The sequence below is a fragment of the Nycticebus coucang genome, chromosome 22 (genome assembly GCF_027406575.1).
Source record: "Nycticebus coucang isolate mNycCou1 chromosome 22, mNycCou1.pri, whole genome shotgun sequence".
Lineage (NCBI taxonomy): Eukaryota > Metazoa > Chordata > Mammalia > Primates > Lorisidae > Nycticebus > Nycticebus coucang.
In genome coordinates, this window is record NC_069801.1 from 9,425,854 (window position 1) to 9,446,387 (window position 20,534).

At 48.5% G+C, this 20,534-nt stretch overlaps 1 protein-coding gene across 1 annotated transcript; it reads left to right on the top strand.

Annotated features, from left to right (window-relative positions):
- The first annotated feature begins 1,804 nt into the window (after nucleotides 1-1,804).
- CFAP107 (cilia and flagella associated protein 107) lies at nucleotides 1,805-11,456 on the top strand. The gene is made up of 4 exons (XM_053576712.1): nucleotides 1,805-2,048; nucleotides 6,151-6,261; nucleotides 9,276-9,453; nucleotides 11,121-11,456. The coding sequence occupies exons 1-4, from the start codon at nucleotides 1,938-1,940 to the stop codon at nucleotides 11,300-11,302; spliced, it is 582 nt and encodes a 193-aa protein (XP_053432687.1). The 5' UTR covers nucleotides 1,805-1,937; the 3' UTR covers nucleotides 11,303-11,456.
- The last annotated feature ends 9,078 nt before the right edge of the window (nucleotides 11,457-20,534 follow it).

The following is a 20,534-nucleotide window of genomic DNA, read 5'->3' on the forward strand; positions in this document are numbered from 1 at the left end:
ATTCTTGTTTAAAGGCCATTGGACACAGTCTCTCTGCCTGCTGACATCCAATGTCTTTACATTAAGCAAGACTACTGTAATTTTGGTTCTTTAACTCAATTGTATGTCAAAGGTGACTTCCTACATTGGCCTTTAAAACAGTTATGATGGCTGGGCAGAGTGGCTCACGCTTGTAATCCCAGAACTTTGGGAGTCCAAGGCGAGAGGATCCCTTGAGCCTAGGAATTTGAGACCAGCCTGAGCAAGAGGCAAGACCCCATCTTTACAAAAAGTAGAAAAATTTGCCAAGCATGGTGGCACATGCCTGTATTCCTAGCTACTTGGGAGGATGAGGCAAGAGGATCTCTCAAGCTCAAGAATTTGAGGTTGCAGTGAGCTGTGATGATAGCCAAGGCATCAGAGCAAGACTCTGTCTCAATAAATAAGTAAACAAAAATAAATAAAAAGCAGTTGCAGAGTGTTCCATAGGTATAATAAAAGTACCCCAATTTATTGAACCAGCTCTCTGTTGATGGCTATCTATATTTTTGCCTAATGAGTAGGAAAGAGCAGACTTTGTCTCACCGGACTGAGCTCTGTAGAGATGGGGCCCAGGCCTAGTCATGAGTACACGGCAGCCACAGCTCAACACCCGTGACATAGAATGTGAAGATGGTACAAGAAAGTGGACCCCAAAACTGGGGTCCAGCCTGAAGGCCAAGTGGGTTCTTGGCTTTGCATGGGAAAGCATTCTAAAGCAAGCTGACAGCATAAGTCAAAAGTAAGCAGCAGGTCGTAGAGCAACAGAGTATAGCGCTCAGTGAGTTTTGAAGCTCTTATTTTATACCTTTTATTTAATTTTGTGTTCAGCACAGGGAGAATTACTCATAAGATTTCTGGGAAGGGAGTGCAGGTGTTCCTGGAACTGAGGGCTCCTTCCCTTTTTAAACCGTGGAGAGTAACTTCTGGGAGTTGCCGCGGCGCTGGTGATCTGTCATGGGGCTGGTGGGAGTTTTTTGTATGACTGTGCGCTCGTGTAGCATAAGCAGGCCGTGATGAGCAGTGCGGTAACCTGAGGTTTTTCGTGGCCATCTCGTTCTAGCAGGCTTTGGCTGGTTGCTTCTCTGCCTTTCATTTTATCAGAGGGCTCGGTTCGGAACTTACGACTTTTTATTGAAAGTGGCCTGCTGATTCTCTAACTTAAAGTGATCTTGGAATGAATGAATGAAGCCTGATCGAATGAACCCTATTGTATCAGTGTGAGCACAGAGCCAGGATTCTTCATGGAAGCCCCTTAGTCAAAGTAGCGGTCAGTGAATGAAGCCCAGTGGTTTAGGCTTAAGTCATAGTAGATTTGAACACCAGCTCTTCCACATAGTAGCTACATGACGGTAAGTGGCCACTTAATCTGTCTTTGTTTCAATGTCCTCATGTGTAAAATGGGTACAAAAATGGCAGCCTCAGAGGACTGCTGTGAGGATTAAACAGGCTGAATACACATGCACATAAATTTCTTAGTATACGATAAGTGTGACAGTGTTCATTAAACAGCAGCAGAATTCGACTCACCCCCATGTAAAAATGCAGCAAGGATGATGCCTGTCTTGGGTGACAACACAGAAACCAGGTCCTTCTGGCTATTGTTTGTATGGTGGTGTTTGTTGGTTTGTTTCTGGAGGGTCCACTTGGCTTCTGTAGAATCAGCTACTCCCTTAAGGATCCTATTTTTACCCAGAGTCTGTCACCATGGAGACAGTCAACAGTGGGGAGTCCAAGACCACAGTCCTCTCTCTGGAGGCTGAAAGGCTGTTTTATTCCCTGAAATCATTGGGGTGTCATCTGCTACTAACTCAGGAGAGCAGCTGGGAAGAAAAAAGGGCACCCCAAACTCAGCAACTTTCTAACACCTCTCCTCCCAAACAGTGTCAAGTCAAAGAAACTTAGGGTAATTCCTTACCATGCTTTTGACTGCAATAAATCCACAATCACTCTCTACTCCAAGCTGGAAAATTGAGACCAGGTATTCAACCAAAGTGCTCACTGGAAATTGGGTGGAAGAGAGGAGGAAGGTAAGGAGGGAGAGCGGGTGGGCAGAGGCCTCCGTGGGAGGACTGACCGGAGAGGGCAGCAGACGGTTGTATCTTGAGAATGTGACATTAGGATCTTTGTGCACAGGGGAGTTCCATTCAAGCAATCATCACGGTCCCGGTTATATCTTGAAAACACCATAGTGGGGGTGTCAATAGACTCGTGCCTCTAGAAATAATCTCAGTGGAGTGTTTCTGGGCATCTGGATATTTCCTGTCTCCAGTGCAAAGGACATCCGCTGTCCTTGGCCTGGCCCTGCTCCGAAAGTGGCACCTGTGGAGGCAGGCGCGGGGCTTCCCGTATCCGCGTCCTGCGATATGCCACTGCTCTCTGGCACTGGTTCCACAATCTGTGCGTTTCCATTTTTGCTTTCAGACACAACAAACAGGCTTTTGGTTTTCCACTGTGCTTTAAAGACTTTTGGAAAATTCTGTGCCTGGATGGGCTACTTGAAACTGAAAATCTTTATTGGTGACCAGCAAGACGGAGGCACAGGAATCCAGACATCTTCATGTGTCCTTGGGAAACGGGCAAGAAAAAGAGGGTGAGGCAGAATTGAGCGGAAGGGGAGGGAAGATGCTGGTGACTTGTGAGTATCAGATAAGGCTGTTTTTATAGAAAACATTAGCCATCACCACACTTGCAGCCAGACGTGACCTGTGGTCCTGGCCTGTTTGGGGACCAAGTGTGAGCAAGGGAGAAGGACTGGTTGAGCAACACCTTCAGGTGCCCGTGGATGATGCAGTAGCCAGGAATATTATGGGCTGCACCCACCCCTGGAGGAGACTGCATAAAGAGAGTGGAGCTGGAGTGAGCCAGCAAGGTAGTGGACTATGAAATGCCAGGTCCTCAGTCTCCCTGGAAATGTAAAACAACAACAACAACAGCAACAACTGGCTGAAATGTCACAGGGGCTCTACAAAGCAGCCGAAAGTCCACAGTCAAATGCCCAGTCAAGGAAAAGACACAATCAACATGATAGAAAATCCCCCAGCTGCTCGGGAGGCTGAGGCAAGAGAATCGCTTAAGCCCAGGAGTTGGAGGTTGCTGTGAGCTGTGTGAGGCCACAGCACTCTACCGAGGGCCATAAAGTGAGACTCTGTCTCTACAAAAAAAAAAAAAAAGAAAATCCCGTGGTGTCTTCACTTGCTGTCTCCCCACCCGCTCAGAGCAGCAGACCGCAGTACCAGGGGAAGGGGGGCCCAGCTGCCATCCCTCCCTCAGTTCCAGGGGGGAGCAGAGCCACCTCCGCATCTGGCTGGGGCTACCCGAGGGTTGGTCTTGTTTCATTCAACTTGGAGCTCTGATGGGTAAAAGTGGCACTGGACGCGGTGGCTCATACCTGTTATCCTAGCACTCCGGGTGGCCCAGGTGGGTGGATTGCCTGAGCTCAGGCATCCCAGACTAGCCTGAACAAGATCGAGACCCCTGTCTCTAAACATAGCTGGGCGTTGTGGCGGGCACCTGTAGTCCCAGCTTCTTGGGAGGCTGAGGCAAGGGGATTATTTGAGCCCAAGAGTTGGAGGTTGCTGTGAGCTGTGATGACACGGCACTCTACCAAGGGCGACAAAGTGAGGCTCTGTCTCAAAAAGAAAAAGAAAAAGCTTTTGACAAAATCCAACTCCTTTTCATAATAAAGATATACAACATACTAGGAAAGCAAGAAAACTACTTTGGCATAATAAAGACCATCTATGAAAAGCCCACAGCAAACATGATACTCAGCGGTGAAAGACTGACAGCCTTTCCTTGAAGATTAGGAATAAGACAAAGATACCTGTGTTTGCCACTTCTTTTCAACATAGTATCGGAAATTCTAGCCACAGCAATTAAGAAAGAGAAAGAAAAATATCCAAATTGGCTCTGCACCTGTGGCTCAAGTGGCTAAGTCGCCAGCCACATACACCTGAGCTGGAAGGTTCGAATCCAGCCCAGGCCCGCCAAACAACAAGGACGGCTGCAACAACAGCCAGGCGTTGTGGCAGGCACCTGTAGTCCCAGTTACTTGGGAGGCAGAGGCAGGAGAATCGCTTGAGCCCAGGAGTTTGAGGTTGCTGTGAGCTGTGATGCCATAGCACTCTACCCAGGTGACAGCTTGAGGCTCTGTCTCAAAATAAATAAATAAATCCAAATTGGAAAGGAACAAGTAAAATTATCACTTTTTGTAGAGGACATGATTTTATATGTAGAAAACCCTAAAGATCTCACACACACACACACACACACTCACCCCGATTAACTTGGGACTCAGATGGGTAAAAGTGGCAGTTTACCAGCCCAACACGAATACAAGAATTCAGCAAAGTTGCAGGATACAGAATCAGCATACAAAAAAATTGTGGTTTTGAACACTAACAATGAATTCTGAAAAGGAAATTAAGAAAACAATTCTCTTTACAAAAACATCAAAAAGAATAAAATATTTGGAATAGGCTTAAACTGAAGAGATGAAAAACATATACACTAAAAACTGAACACTGCTGAAAAAAATTAAAGACGGTTAAAAAATTAAAATTAAAAAATCATGTTATCCATAAATAAATGGATGGCAGCCTGTGTTCATGGATGGAAGACTTAAATCAAGATATCAGTACTACACAAAGCTACCTACAGATTCAATGCAATCTCTATCAGTGTCCCAGTATTTTTTTTTTTGAAGAAATAGAAAAAAAATCCATCCTAAAATTCATGCGGAATCTCAAGGAACCCCAGATAGCCAAAATTTTCTTGAAAAAAAAAAAAAAAAGAACAAAGTTGGAAGACTCACATTTCCTGCATTTAAAATTTTTTGCAAAGCTGGCCCCGGGCAGTGGTTCACGTCTATAATCCCAGCACTCTGGGAGGCCGACGTGGGTGGATTTCCTGAGCTCACAGGTTGGAGACCAACCTGAGCCAGAGTGAGACCCTGTCTCTAAAAATAGCAGGGCATTGTGGCAGGCACCTGTAGTCCCAGCTACGTGGGAGGCTGAAGCAAGAGCATCGCTTCAGCCCAAGAGTTTGAGGTTGCTGTGAGCTATGATATCACGTATCATATTTTTCCAAGGGCAACAAAGTGAGACTCTGTCTTCAAAAAAGAAAAAGAAAGAAAGAAAATGAATGGTACAGCCACTGTAGAAAACAGTATGTCAATGCCTTAAAAAATTAAGCACAGGATTAACATATGGTCCAGCAGTTCCATCTCTGAGTGTATACTCAAAAGAATTCAAAGCAGGGACTCAAAAGATATTTCTATATCCACATTCCTATAACATTATTCACAGTCGTCAAAAGGTGGGTGCAACCCAACTGTCCACTGATAGATGAATAGATAAAGTGTGGTATACACTTGCAATAGAATATAAGTCAGCCTTAGAAAAGAATAAAATTCAGCTCGGCACCCATAGCACAGTGGTTACGGTGCCAGTCACATACACCGAAGCTGGCAGGTTCAAACCCAGCCTGGGCCAGCTAAATAACAATGACAACTGCAACAAAAGATAGCTGGGTGCCTGTAGTCCCAGCTACTTGGGAGACTGAGGCAAGAGAATCGCTTAAGCCCAAGAGTTTGAGGTTGCTGTGAGCTGTGATGCTGCAACACTCTATTGAAGGTGACATAGTGAGACTCTGTCTCAAAAAAAAAAAAAATAATAATGAGATTGTGGACTTGGAAAAAGTGAAAAACAAAGAAGAAAAAGAAAGGGATGGGAGGCGCCGATGGCTCAAAGGAGTAGGGCGCCAGCCCCATATGCCAGAGGCGGCAGGTTCAAACCCCGCCCCGGCTAGAAAATGCAAAAAAAAAAAAAAAAAAGAAAGAAAGAAAGGGAGAACAGAGGTAGCAGAGGGGAGCACAGAGAGAGAAGTTGAGGGAGGTAGCAGGTTTGGACCATGAGAAGGGGCCCTGTGGCCGATGGCCGCTCTCCCTAGGGTTGCTGTTGGGAGGGCTGCCGGCCCCAGTGATCACCCTTCCTGTGTCCTGCGGGGTGTCTTGGAGGTTGTAGTTACCCTTTCTGTGCCAGTCTTCCTATGGCTCAGGAAGTTGGGGGGCCCAGCAGAGGTTTGAGAAGCAGCCTCTTGAGGTTCTCCCGGATATTTGGTCTTTTTCAGTTTGCTGGAGTCACTGAGACACCCCAGTCCATTCACAGAAAAGATTACATCCCCTTCCCAGGCCGCAGACCGGACCAGGTGTCCAGGTGGTACGGGAAGAAGAAAATCGAGGTAAAAGGGAACAGTGGGTGGCGCCTGTGGCTCAGCGAGTAGGGCACCGGCCCCATATACCGAGGGTGGCAGGTTCAAACCTGCTCGGCCAAAATGCTACAAAAAACTAGCTGAGCACTGTGGCAGGTGCCTGTAGTCCCAGCTACTTGGGAGGCTGAGGCAAGAGAATCGCTTAAGCCCAAGCACTGGAGGTTGCTGTGAGCTGTGACTCCACAACACTCTACCAAGGGTGACAAAGTGAGACTCTGTCTCTAAAAAAAAAAAAATAGGGAACAGTCGATAACACACAGGACTCTGCCCCTCCCAAAGCTCAGGAGACGCCAGCCAGCTTCTAAGCCTGGTACCCTGTGGGGAAAACTGGTACTGTCCCTACTACCCTTCCAGCCCCAGGGCTGCCGAGACCCATAGTTACTTGTGTGAGTTGATGGTCTGTTTAATCTCAAGCTGGTACCATTTCTTCCAATCTACATTCCAGCTCCTAGATCACACTGGTCCAACAGAATAGAGGTAAAGAATGAGAGAAGCAGGTGGCGCCTGTGGCTCAATGGGATGGGCGCCAGCCCCATATTCCGAGGGTGGGGGGTTTGAATCCGGCCCCGTCCAAACTGCAACAAAAAAATAGCCGGGCGCTGTGGTGGGCGCCTGTAGTCCCAGCTACTTGGGAGGCTGAAGCAAGAGAATTGCCTAAGCCCAGGAGTTGGAGGTTGCTGTGAGCTGTGATATCACAGCACTCTACCAAGGGTGACAAAGTGAGACTCTGCCTCTACCAAAAAAAAAACCCAAAAAACAGAATATAGGCAAAGAATGACAGAAGCAAAAATAAGGTGAATTTTGAATGAAGGTGAATATAGTGAGGAATCACGTAGGGTATGCCCACACCACAGCACAGGTAGTGGTGATGTTTGGACCACTGGGGTTTTGAATCACGGGTGCCCCAGCTTCTTATTCTTTTGTACAAAGAGACAAGAGTCATTCTATCCATCAGGGATTTGTTTATGCGTATCACTGTGGTCCAGGTGTTCAGAGCAGGGAGCAGGGCACTGCAACTCCTCCCCCACACCAAGGAGGGTATTCAAGACCTTTATTAACTTAGTGTGCCAGAGGCCCTTCCAGAAACAGCAGGGAGAGCCCTTTCCTCCATCAACCCTTGTGGGTGCCTACCAGCTGCGCTCCGGGGGAGGGCCAGCTTGCAGGTGCTCTCCTGCCAGGTGCACAGCTGTGTTCTGTCCCCACCCCACACTGGGAGTTCCCTTGAGCTGCTTCTGCTAGCCTGCTGCTCTCAGAAGCAATTTATGTTTGCACACCCCCACCCCGCCTGACCCTACACCCCAGCTTAAACTCTGGGCAAGAGCCGGTGGGCACAGCGTAAGATGGCAGACGTCTGTCAGAATTAGAGCATTTTCGAGCTGAAAGACACCCAAGAGATCATTCAGCTGGTGACCAGAGGGGGTGCATTCCTTTCCCAAGACACCTGGCTAGTGGTGAGGGACTGAACATGTCTCTGCTCTGCAGCTCAGGGAAGGACCAATTGCATATTCGTTTCTAAAGATTCTGTTGAAATTACCGATTGTGCGCTGGGGCCTGGACGTAGCCCTGCTTCCACACCGCTGCTTCCACTCGGTCAGCAATGGCCTGTTTGATTCTGCACTCCTCATCCCAGGACGGCTCCCTGCTCCATCTCTGGCTCCCACCTTACCCTAAGAGGCAAAAACTACTCCCATATCCCAGACACCTTTTTTCTCTAACTCTCATGCACCACGCCAACATTTCCCCTGCCTTAAATCACCCCAGGGCCAAGCACTGGACAACTAGAGACTACCCTATAGCCCAGAGCCCACTGGATCGATTCCAACTGTCTAGTGCTAAGCCTGCTCCAGTTTGCCTGCCCTGCCTGGCCCATCTGTCCCCTCAGAAACCACAACAGAGGCTCTGGGGCCCTGCTCCTGACCTCCTCCCCCCTATGTGCACCCCCTCCTCCTGGAGACTGTAAGTAAGAAACTCTTCTTTCAAAGGCAGTGTCTCCATGGCCGAGACCTTCCCGTGCCTAATTAGAGACACATCCCTGGTACACAATTGAGATAACAAGGCTGCATCCTAATCAGGAGAAACTCCTTCGTGGCCTCTCTCCTTTCCCTGACACAATGCCTCCTTAGCACTTTTCCCCTGTTAATGGGAAACCCTCCAACTCTCTTTCCTCAGCACTGGAAATACCCTCCGGGGTCCCTGGTGACGCAGATCTTGGGAACCCTGCTTAATGTGTGTGCCCCCCCCCCATGTCTCCCTCTGGCATTGTGATCTGACTTATTTATGGAACCACCACTTGAAATATTGGGTGCAGCCGGTTTCCCCAGACACGGCAGACGCAGACCTCCCTGTCTGCTCCCAACAAGAGAACAAGGGTGGAAAGCAGCATTCTCCTCCCTTGTAAATCAGCGCAGTTCCCCGGGATTCTCTTCCAGGCCCAAGAGGATTTTCTTAGGAAAAGCACCAATTCAGGCAAACGTCCCAGCGTAAGGAGTAAATAACTCCCCACCAAAGTGATCACTCCCCCAGTTTCCAGCTGAGGGGCTGTAAATCCTTGGCAGGAGAAGGCAATTTATGGAGCATTCTCTGGTTCTTCCCACAGTAGCTGATTGAAGTACAAGTCACACGCGCCAGGCTGGGACGGGCCAACCTTCACTTCCTTGGAAATAGGCATTTCAATGGGCGAGACCTGAGACAGATCGGGGTGTAATTTCAAATCCCAAGAGCGTGCAGTGAGGTGGCTCTCACTCTTCTCATTCAGCAGGGTGTCCTGACTTTCATTTTAATGGGCGACCATAGCTCATTCTAGGATGAATTGACTTGGCCGAGTCTGGGAGCCCGCCATACAGAGAACTGAGTACAGCTGGCTCGAAAGTGGGCTGCATCAGGGTGGGACAAACCGCCAGCCCAAAGAGGCCCCCTCCACCCTCATGGTGGCAGCTCCTGCCTTCCAACCGTGGGTAACGTCTCCACTGTGTCTGTCCTCCCAGGGGCTTCCCTACAAACACCTGATCACCCACCACCAGGAGCCCTCCTACCGCCATCTGATCAGCACGTATGATGACCATTACAACCGACACAACTACAACCCGGGCCTGCCTCCCCTCCGCACCTGGAACAGGAACAAGTTGCTGTGGTTACCGGAGAAGGCCGACTTCCCCCTTCTTGGTACTTTCATAATTCAGGGTTTTCCTCTGCATTGGTCTGTAAAGTGTCCACAAACCTGCCTGCCGTGTGCAGAGGGAGCCGCATGTGTGACTGGGCTGCAGGAGAGCAGCAGGATGAAATTACCAGGGATGAGTCCTATTTCCCCCTCAGGACTGCCGCCTGCTTTCTTCCCTGGACACAGGTTAACCTTGGCCATGGAATTACGTCCTCACCTGTGCACTGTGATGGCACGTTTACCTGGAGCACAGGTGGCAGGGAGCAACCCTGCTGTACCCTCCCTAGCAGTGCTGTTCACGCCATGAGTAGTGACAGAATATTTCCCAGGTCACATTCATGGTGTAGCCCCTGGGGACACAGCAATGACAATCACCGTGGAATTTCTGCTCTTGGGAAGTTGACATCCCAGCGGAGAGACGGTTAAGACCCCATGAACGAATCAGAGAACTCCCAATTGAGTGAATAAGATAATTTCAGACAGGGAGATGTACTAAGGAAAGAGTAAGAGGCAGAAGGTGAGGCGGGGTGTTTGTGAGCCTCCTTTGGTTCACAAATTCCTCCTAGGGTTGACGTGTGATCCCTCTTGCTTGAAGGGATAGTTGAGCTGAGAAGGAGGGAGCCATGTGGGGACTGGGGGAAGAGCAGTCCCAGGAAGCAGCAGGAGTGGAGGAGAACCACATGGGGGCTTGTCAGGGACAACGAGGGGGGTGGATTTTGTCCTTCCCACAACTCCAAGACCTGGGAGGGAATTTTGCAGGAGAGTGTCTTGATCTGATTTCCATTTCAAGCCACCCTGAGGCTAAGGAGGACAGAAAGCAATGCCATCTCCTAGCAGTTCTACTTTTGATGCAAAGGGGGAAAGGTCAGAGGATGATCTGCTTGTTACTGCGTTCTCTCTCTTTTTTTTTTTTTTGAGACAGAGTCTCACTCAGTAGCCCTGGGTAGAGTGCCGTGGGGTCATATAGCTCACAGCAACCTCAAACTCTTAGGCTCAAGCGATCCTCTTGCCTCAGCCTCCCCAGTAGCTTGGGCAACAGATGTCCTCCACAACGCTAGCTAGTTTTCTTCTATTTTTAGTAGAGTTGAGGTCTCTATCTTGCTCAGATCGGTCTCGAATTCCTGAGCTCAAGCAATCCACCCTCCTCGGCCTCCTAGAATGCTAGGATTACGGACACAAGTGAGCCACCACATCTGGCTTCACTGTGTTACTTTTTTTTTTTTTTTTGGCCGGGGTGGGTTTGAACCTGCCACCCTCAGTATATGGGGCCAGCGCCCTACTCCTTGAGCCACAGGCGCCGCCCAATCACTGTGTTACTTTTGAGTGGGTCTCTCCTGGACATCACTCCCACAGCTCACACTGCTGCTTTTCTCCTGGGGAGGGACAATCCAGGACATCGTAGTGCTGTACTCAGCCGCACCGTGGGGCTGGCTTCTCCCAGACCTCTGTATCGGAGCCTGGTCTTTCTTGAGTGCTCAGGGAGCAGGCCCTGCCCTGAGACTCCCAGGGATTGCCCAGGCCACCCCTCTCTCCTGCGAGCCTCTCTGTCCTTTGGTGCTTTGGCAGGCTTGGCCCCTGCTAGAGCAGGGCCCCCACCACCCATTCCTGGGGCCAGTTGGGACAAATCTGCTGCCCTCAGCCTTGTTCATCCCAACCCTGGTTTCTCCTGCAGCACCCCCTACAAATTACGGACTCTATGAGCAGCTGAAGCAGAGATGGCGTACATCCAGGGCTGGCCCCGGGGAGAGCACTTACACTCTGTCCTACCCCAGACCACCGCTGTGGGCCATGTCCCAGCGGGAGCATGCGATCCCGGTTCCTCCCCATCGCCTGCACCCTGTCCCAAGCTTCTGAGAGCTGCCACCTGATCAGCAGCTCAGGCAGAACCAACTGGAGACCCACAGCATCCCTGGACCTGCCAGACAGCAAGCGGCTGCAGAGAAACTCCTAAGACTGAACCCGCCCGCCAGCGGGGCCCTTAGCATCATGATTTATAATCTACAGTATCCTCCCCTCCTCCAAACCCACGGCTTTGTTTTCACCCCACAATTAAAGCTCTCTGATGCTACTGCTGTGCCAATGTATGTGCAAAAGACAGATTCCTACTTAAGAGCCTTTAAGTTCCACACCTGCCCCTGCCCCTGTTTTGAAGTAGGCCCAGAGAGGTAATGTGACTCCCTCAAGTTCTGGTAACTCGGTATGTACCTTGGTGAGTGTCTGGTCCAATGGGGAAAATGGACCTGAGTATGAAACCCACCTTGAAAATTCCACAGCATGGCTGATTGTGGTTGTGAGGAGGGCGGTACTGCAGAGCTGGCAGTGAGGAAAGATCCAGCTTGTCCCTTGTTGCCTGGGCATGGGGAGGCGTCCACTGGCCCCGTGGGCTCAGAGGAGGGGGACACAGGGTACCATCTCCCTCTACCTCGACCAGGGGTGTCCAAGCTGAGGCCCGCAGGCCCCATGTGGATTATCTGAAGCCTGCTGTGCTTATCTGTGGTGTCAGAGATCATGGAAATTATGCATAAATCTTTCTTTAACGCATCACTTTCCATTAGTGTCTGTGTATTTAATGTGTGACCCAAGACGACTCTTCTTCTCCTAATGCGTGGCAGCAAAGAAAACAAAGTTTGGACGCTCCTGTAGGCTCTCCAATTTTTTTTTTTGAAACAGAGTCTCAAGCTGTGGCCCTGGGTAGAGTGCTTTGGCGTCACAGCTCACAGCAACCTCCAACTCTTGGGCTTAAGCGATTCTTTTGCCTCAGCCTTCCAAGTAGCTGGGACTACAGGTGCCCACCACAACACCCGGCTATTTTTGGTCATAGTTGTCATTGTTTGGCGGGCCTGGGCTGGATTCGAATCCGCCAGCTCTGGTGTATGTGGCTGGCGCCCTAGCTGCTGAGCAACAGGTGTCAAGCTGACTCTCCAATCTTTTTATGAGTTTGGGCAGAGCCTCTGGTGAGTGGCTTGGGAATGAGGATGGCTGTCCTGACAGAAGAACCCGGGCACCATCCTCACTCAGGACAGGAGCCCATGTGTGTGCACACTAAGCTCTTATGCAAAACCGCCTCTTCACAGAAATGGCAGTGGAAACCCTGGGCCTTCTGTGCGTGTGGCTCATGGGCACGTGTGTGTGTGTGTGAACACTGCAGATAAATGACATGATTCTAAGTTTGGGAGCCTTGCCGTTCTTTCCTCAGGACACCTGCTGGCCTCCGGCCTCCTACACCAGGGTTGCTGTAGCACCTAAACTCCAGTTCCTTCCTTATTCACCCAGGTGTCCTCCCTATCGACAGAAAAAGAGCCTGAAATAAACTAGGTGTTCAATAAATGTCTGTTGGGGCTCAGCCCCTGTAGCACAGTGGTTACGGTGCCAGCCACATACACGGAGGCTGGAGGGTTCACACCTGGCCTGGGCCAGCTGAACAACAGTGACAACTGCAACAAAAAAATAGCCGGGCGTTGTGGTGGGCACCTGTAAGTCCCAGCTACTTGGGAGGTTGAGGCAAGAGAATGGCTTAAGCCCAAAGGTTAGAGGTTGCTGTGAGCTATGATACCACAGCATTCTACCCAGGGTGACATAGTGAGACTCTTGTCTCAAAAAAATAAAATAAATGTCTGTTGGATGAGTGAATGACCAAGAGGAGGAGCCAGGGGAAGGAAGAGGAGACAGCTGTGGGGTGGAGTGGAGCTGGCCTTCCTGGCACCCCCGACATCCATCCTGCAAACATTCATTCACCTTGGCCCTGACTTCACAGAGCCTGTGTCAGAGATGGGAAAGGAACAGGGGACCTGGAGGGGGCCAGTGAGGGAGGGGAAGGAGGCAGGGAGGGAGATAATGGAAGGTGTTTGAGGGTGTCCTGAGAGCTGAATGGGGGCGAGGAGACCTGACCAGGTCAGGGTAGGGCCAGGCAGGGCTTCCTAGAGGAAGGGCCATTTAGGCTCAGAAATGGACAGAAATCTGAGGGGGATTCACCAGGGACAGGTGGGGAAGGAGCAGAGGGTAATTCAGGACATACAAACAGCCTGGGAGAAGGCCCTGATTTAGGAAGCACATGGCAGGCTAGTTAGAAGCCCAGAAAAATAGGTGTCTTAGTTTCCTATTTCCTGTAACAAAACTCAGCAGCAACAGGAACACAGGGAATCCGGTGGAGCCCATGGTCCACGCCTGCCCACACCTGGTCAGCACTGCTCCACTTCACACCACACACCTTGGGACGTGATCGGGGGCACGATGGTGGCTGCAAGTCTCAGAGCCCGAGTATTAGACGTTCAGAAGTCAAACTAAACCTTTGCAACCAGATGAACACGTTGGGATGCACAGCCTATCACCAGCAGCTTCAGTGCCCAGGGTGGAGGATTTCCCTAATTTTTGCCAAAAGAAAATCAAGCCAAAGAGGAACAGAGTTCCCTCATCCCTTCTTCAACTCAGCCAGCGATTCTCCAACCTAAGCCCCTGAAGCTTTGCCTGGGGGGCTTGTTGGAGCACAGATGCTGGGCCTCACCCCCTGAGTTTCTGGATCAGTAGATTTGTGGTGGGGCTGAGAAGCTCATTCAGCTTCTTTGGAATAACAGATTCTTTTTTTTTTTTTTTTTGGGACAGTTTCACTATGTCGCCCTGGGTAGAGTGCTGTGGCATCACAGCTCACAGCAACCTCAAACTCTTGGGCTTAAGCGATTCTCTTGCCTCAGCCTTCCAAGTCTCTGGGACTACAGGCACCCACCAAAATTCCCGGCTATATTTTTGTTATTGTTGTCATTGTTTAGCAGGCCCAGGCCAAGTTCAAACCCACCAGCCCCAGTGCATGTGGCCAGCGCCCTGACCACTGAGGTATGGGCACCGAGCCTGGAATAACAGATTCTATAGTGAAAACAAAGATAGTAAACATTAGGCCTGTTGCTCTAGAGGGCTTCCTCCAGTTCTAGTGTGAGTCTGTGACTCTAGAATGTTATTACAAAGCAGTAGGATAAGTGATGTCATTGCTGAGAGCTCTGTCAAACATTCTGTAATTCCTGTCCTGCCGCCTACAGGCTGCGTGGCCTGGAAGAAGTTGCTACCTCGCTCTGAATCTGTCTTTCTTTAACAAATGATAACAAGGATTATCTCTATTCTCAGATAAAATACTGAGCCCTAATTGTGGTGCATACTTAGTCCTCCATAAACGGGGTGGATCCATTGTTTGGCATTCAAAAACAACAGGCCTGGGGCCGAGCACAGTGGCTCATTCCCATCACTCTGGGAGGCCAAGGCAGGAGGATTGCTTGAGCTCAGTTCAAGACCAGCTTGGGCAAGAGTAAGACCCTATATGCACTAAAAATAGAAAAATTAGCCCAGTGAAACAGCAGGTGCCTGTAGTCCCAGTTACTCGGGAGGCTGAGGCAGCAGGATGGGTCACTTGTGCCCAAGAGTTTGAGGTTGCTGTGAGCTAAGCTGATACCATGGCACTCTAGTCTGGGCAGCAGAATGAGACTCTGTCTCAAAAACAAAACAAAACAAACACCTCTCCCACCCCACCCCCCCAAAACCCCAAAGAAAACAGGTATAATAAAGAAAACAGCCCTGACGACAGAGACAACCCAGACTTGAGTCAGGGGCCACCAACACGCCAGTCACTCCCTCTGCCGGGACAACAGGCTTTCCCTGCAGAACTCAGTGGAAGGAAAGTCCTTAGGAGCCTGTAATCCTTGCACTCTGGGAGGCCAACACCAGCGGATTGCTTGAGTTCAGGAGTTCGAGACCATCCTGAGCAAGAGCGAGACCCAGTCTCTACAAAACTAGCTGAGTGTGGTGGCAGGTGCCTGTAGTCCCAGCTACACAGGAGGCTGAAGCAAGAGGATCACTAAAGCCCAAGAGTTAGAGGTTGCTGTGAGCTATGATGCACCAGCACTCTACCCAAGATGACAAAGTGAGACTGTCTCAAAAAAAAAAAAATTCCTTAGTTGTCAAGCCTGGGCAGCACCTGTGACAAGCCTGCCCCCTGGTGGCCAATGACACCAATTTACAGAGGGCTGTGGTTTCAGAATCGGGCTTTTATTCTCTGAGATGGGCACTAATTCTGGGAAGCAGATGTGAAGATAATTCAAAATCCAATTTCACCCCAGTGATTTATTTGTTTGTTTGTTTCCTTTTGAAAAGCATCTGAGGACTGGTGATGAACGTGTGTGTACTCTGCCTGGAGAATTCACAATTGGATTTGAAGGCTAACTCTTACTGGTATTGTTGGCCCTTGAGCCCTGTGGGGCTCACATCCTGACCCGACTTGACCTAGCCATGTCCCTTCATGCCCCTGGGCCTTGGTTTCTTCATCTGAGAAGGGAGACCGGGGCGGAAGGCAGGGCTCCGCTTGCTCCTGAGTCCAGCTTTTCTGACAAGTGTTGTTTCCTCGGGATCTGGGGTCCCTACAGCCCTGGCGAAGGAAGGGCTGGGCTGTATGAAGTTTCTGGGAATGCAGGGTCCCAGCCCCTGCCAAACTGCAACAACAACAATAAAATAGCCGGGCTTTGTGGCGGGTGCCTGTAGTCCCAGCTGCTTGGGAGGCTGAGGCAAGGGGAATCGCCTAAGCCCAGGAGTTGGAGGTTGCCGTGAGCTATGATGCCACCGCACTCTAACCAGGGTGATAAAGTGAGAGTCTGTCTCTAAAAAAAAAAAGATTTTATAAGTCCAGTAGCACAATGATTGCTTTATCATCCTCAGTCCTCTATAAAGGTTGAATGAACAACTGGTGTCTTGAAACTAAAATTAGCTAAAATAATAGAGGTGAACAAATTACTTTAAGCTGGAGTTTTACCACTGGCCTTAATGACAATTAGATCAACCCCCATGGAGAAACACACATTAAAGTAACTGAGGGAAGAAGCCTTTGGTGGTAGAATTCCCCTGCATTTCTTAGCTCTGCTCAATGCTGTAATGCTTTGATCCATTATGGCAAAGTCTGTTTCTACCTTGGGAGGGTGGTTTTCTGTTAACTGCCTTGTGCTAATGATCTGACCAACATGACCAAGAACCTGGTGGTCGAGTCAGTTGGAAATAACACCAGCGAAAACTGCCCTAGATATGTCATTGGAAGGGACCACGCCAGGGCATTGTACCTTAAGGATTTCCAAGGGAAAGATTTCCGTAGAAGCAGAGGTCATCTGAAAGTAGACAGCTTTTTCCACATGACGTAGTGAGACTTCATTTGACTTCTTGACTAAGACTTGTGTTTCTTTAGCATTAATACAGAATGTTCAAACTCATAGTTCATTTTATTAGAAACTTTCACTTCTCCAACTGCACATTTTCTAAGGTCTACTATTAAAAGTATAGCCACTCTTCCTAAGCAGAGCAATTGCTGACTAGTCATTTAGGCGAATGGGAAGGATCACAGTAGACCCTGTCTCCGCAGACATGTGGGTGAGCAACAGAGGAAGCAGAATTTATGAAAAGGTTGTGCATCTTTCCCTTAGCAGAGCGACTGATATTTATAATCAGAGGTCTGGGAAGAAGCCACAAGGCAAAGACATGCTCTCTAACTACTACTGATTTGCTTACAGGCAGTTTATCCCTATGTATAGAAAACATCGGTGCAACTGGGCCTAATCTAGGCAGTATTCCAAACTCCGTAAGCAAACTCTGGTTTGACACACATTATGGAATCCTAAACATAAGTATCATGTCATTGATATGAAACAGATCACATTGCCCTCTACCATATAATCAAAGAATTTACTAAAAGTAGACATTGGTTCAATGGAAACTCTGGAGGCAAATAGAATGTCTCATCATCCACTATCTAAAATAAATCATAGTTCTGTTAAGTGGATATACTCAGGGCATGTTTGGAGAGGTCCCCAGTCATCCTCAACTGGAGATGGCGTGCAAGGTTTACTGTAAGAAAGGGAATGGCCTGCAAAAGGGTAAACATATTTTCTGTCTCTCTAAAACCTCCTACATTCTTGGAAATTAATACCTGTTTTGCTGCCTTAGGACAGTGGTCAGGAGAGGCAGGGCAGTGTACTTTCTTTACTGTACTGCAGGAGAAGACTGAAGGGAATGGTCTGGGCAGAAGTCAGGAATTGTCTTACCCAGAAGATGAGATAAATCAGAACTGCCAACTACAGTTGAACAGCAACAGCATGAAGCTGAAAATGTCTCTTTTAAAATCTCTATATGTCTGGCTTGGTGCCTATAGCACGGCGGTTATGGCGCTGGCCACATACACCCAGGCTGGTGGGTTCGAACCCAGCCAGGGCCAGCTAAAACAATAATGACAACTGCAACAAAAAAATAGTTGGGCGTTGTGGTGGACGCCTGGAGTCCCAGCTATTTGGGAGGCTGAGGCAAGAGAATTGCTTGAGCCCAAAAGTTTGAGGTTTCTGTGAGCTGTGAAGCAAACAAAACTATATTTCTGCCCAGAAGCAGGATGTTGGTACTTTTAGATGGGATTCTGATAATCTCCTCATTTGCAGGAAAATTAATAAACGTCTCTTTCCTTTTCCTCAGACCACTTCTCTAACACATTCTTCTAACACAGCCTCGGGGACAAGTGCCAAACTTTCAGTACCATTTCTTTATCAAATTCCTAGAAATGTTTTCTTCCTACCCCAGTTTAAACCACTACCGTGTAACCTGGCCATGTGCAGACACAGACGTGAGGAAGAAAATCCACGCACTGTCATCCCCGCCAGCAGCTGGGTAATGGGATCCACGGTGACCTCTCCGTAAAAGTGTGTTTTTCCTCTTGCGAGGCAACAAAATATAGTATCTGCATCACAGAAAAGAAGACTCTCTAAAAATGGGCAGTGCTCTGAGAATAAACACGGGTGCACTCAGGACGTAAGGGGTTTGAAAAGACAAATGAAGAGGATCACGGGAATCATTTGGAAAGAATCACCCTTAGCTACAGGGGACCATAGAAAGGGTGCCTCGATCCAGTGTTGGACAGACCACTCTCCACTCGCAAAACCTCAATGTATTTCCCATGTCTTCATTTATTCTCAGGACTACGGGCGGCGCCTGTGGCTCAAGGAGTAAGGTGCTGGTCCCATACGCCAGAGGTGGCGGGTTCAAACCCAGCCCCAGCCAAGAACCACAAAAAAAAAAGTTATTCTCAGGACTACTAAGAACATCCAGCCCGGCTCTCCACCTCATTGTCATTTTGGCCTGATTTCCTCCAGGAAAAAACTTAATCTGAGTCTTAGATTAATCACCCCCAGTGGCTGCTCTCTTCCACTTGAATGGAGACACCACTTCTGTGTTAGGTAACATCACCCCAGGTGACCACTGGCCACACAGAGATGTCTACTGTGTTTCCTTGGGGGATGACATGACTGTTTTCATAAAGTTGTTTTAATTCTGAAATGCTTTGATAATTTTGATGTGGTGCCAAATCCCTTAACAACAACAAAATTTCCAGATTTTTTTTTTTTTTTTTTTGTCTGTCTAATGTCAGGAATAAATTAGACCGTACTCTCCCTCACAATCTGGACAATTAGCCAACTTCCATCAATGTTTGTGGAATGTGTGAGTGGATTCCTGATTTTCAGCCTCTTTTTAATTGTTTCAGTTTCGTGATTGTTTATTTCATTCAATCAATCAATCTGGAGAGATCCCCAAATTAAATCTGGATTAACTGGGTTGGGCTATGGGAACCTAATCAGATGCCTCATTCTGATTGGATGCTGGTGGTAGGAAAGGGGAGGTGTGATCAGAAAGGTTCAGTGCAAGCTCTTGAAGACCAGTAGGACGGTTCCAAAGCCCTGAAGTCTGGAGTTACCGCTGGTTTCTGCCTGAGGTCCCAGCACCCTGCAATCTGAGTCCACATCTGGTAAGTCACAGACCCCCATAAGAGCAGTAAGGACAGTCCATCCCCTCTGCAGCTGGCCAGTCCCAGATGGGGACATTAAGCTCAGATGGGACAAGAGAGTATTCAGTTTTTTCAGATGAATAGCCTTAGGCTTTAATGTTTTCCCTCTGAATGCAGTTTGTCTTTATTCCGTGAGCCATGGGCGCTGCCCCATTTGTCTTTATTCCAAAAGTTTCGAGGTTTGATAACATTTCAAAATCCTTGACCAAGCAGATTTTTACAAATAACATCCGACTTGAATGAAATCTCGTACCTCCAAATTTTATATATTTATATTGTGTGAACTTAAATCATAGTTCAAACACTTTGTGGTACTATGAATTTACGAGTTAGCTTCTCTTTTTTTACTGAAATCTGAAAAAATAGTGTATATGTTATTTTTAAGATGGATTCTTTGCTCTGCACCTGCGACCCCTTTCTGTGTCTGGTCTCTATCCCAGACGGGGTAATTTCTAACACGTGTAAGAGATGAGGGGCGGAATCTCCAAGAAAGGCTTTTCCATCTCTGACTCTCAAGTGCTCTACAACACTGCCTCACTTTTTATCTATTTATTTATTTAAATTTAATTTTTTTATTTCAGATTCAGATGAGGGTATAAACAATTAGGTTACAATGTTTGCATTTGTTAGTAAAGTGTCTGTTGTAGTTGTATCCTGAGCCCAGGAGATGTGCCATGTACCCTTACATGGGGCCCTACAGGTGGGAGCTCACCAATCCTCCCCCTGTCTCTCCTCCCCCAATTTGAATTTGTTTTTGTTTTCTTTTTTGAGACACAGTCTCACTGTGTCGCCCTGGGTAGAGTGCTGTGGCGTCACAGCTCACAGCAACCCCAAACTCTTGGGCTTAAGCAATTCTTGCCTCAGCCTCCCAAGTAGCTGGGACTACAGGCGCCTGCCACAACGCCCAGCTATTTTTTGTTTGTGGCTGACATTGTTTTTTGGCAGGCCCCAGCCAATTTCGAACCTTCCAGCTCTGGTGTACGTGGCTGGCGCCCTAGCCACTGAGCTACAGGCGCCGAGTCCCCCAATTTGAATTAAATTGAGATCTTCTCTTAAGCAGACATGTATTAGATGGTCTACTGGCTTCATATTATATTGAATACATTGGATACTGGCTTTTCCATTCTTGTGATGCTTTACTAAGAAGAATGTGTTCCAACTCCATCCACGTTAATACAAATGGCGTAAAGTCTCCATCTTTTTAATGGCTGAATAGCATTCCATGGTATACGTACGCCACAGTTT

Bases quoted from the DNA above. Each gene is read 5' to 3' on its own strand.
- CFAP107 (XM_053576712.1), top strand. From the start codon at position 1,938: ATGCTTTTGACTGCAATAAATCCACAATCACTCTCTACTCCAAGCTGG. The intron at 2,049-6,150 runs GTAAGGAGGGAG...GGTCTTTTTCAG, and splicing joins GGGTGGAAGAGAGGAGGAAG to TTTGCTGGAGTCACTGAGAC. The intron at 6,262-9,275 runs GTAAAAGGGAAC...CTGTCCTCCCAG, and splicing joins ACGGGAAGAAGAAAATCGAG to GGGCTTCCCTACAAACACCT.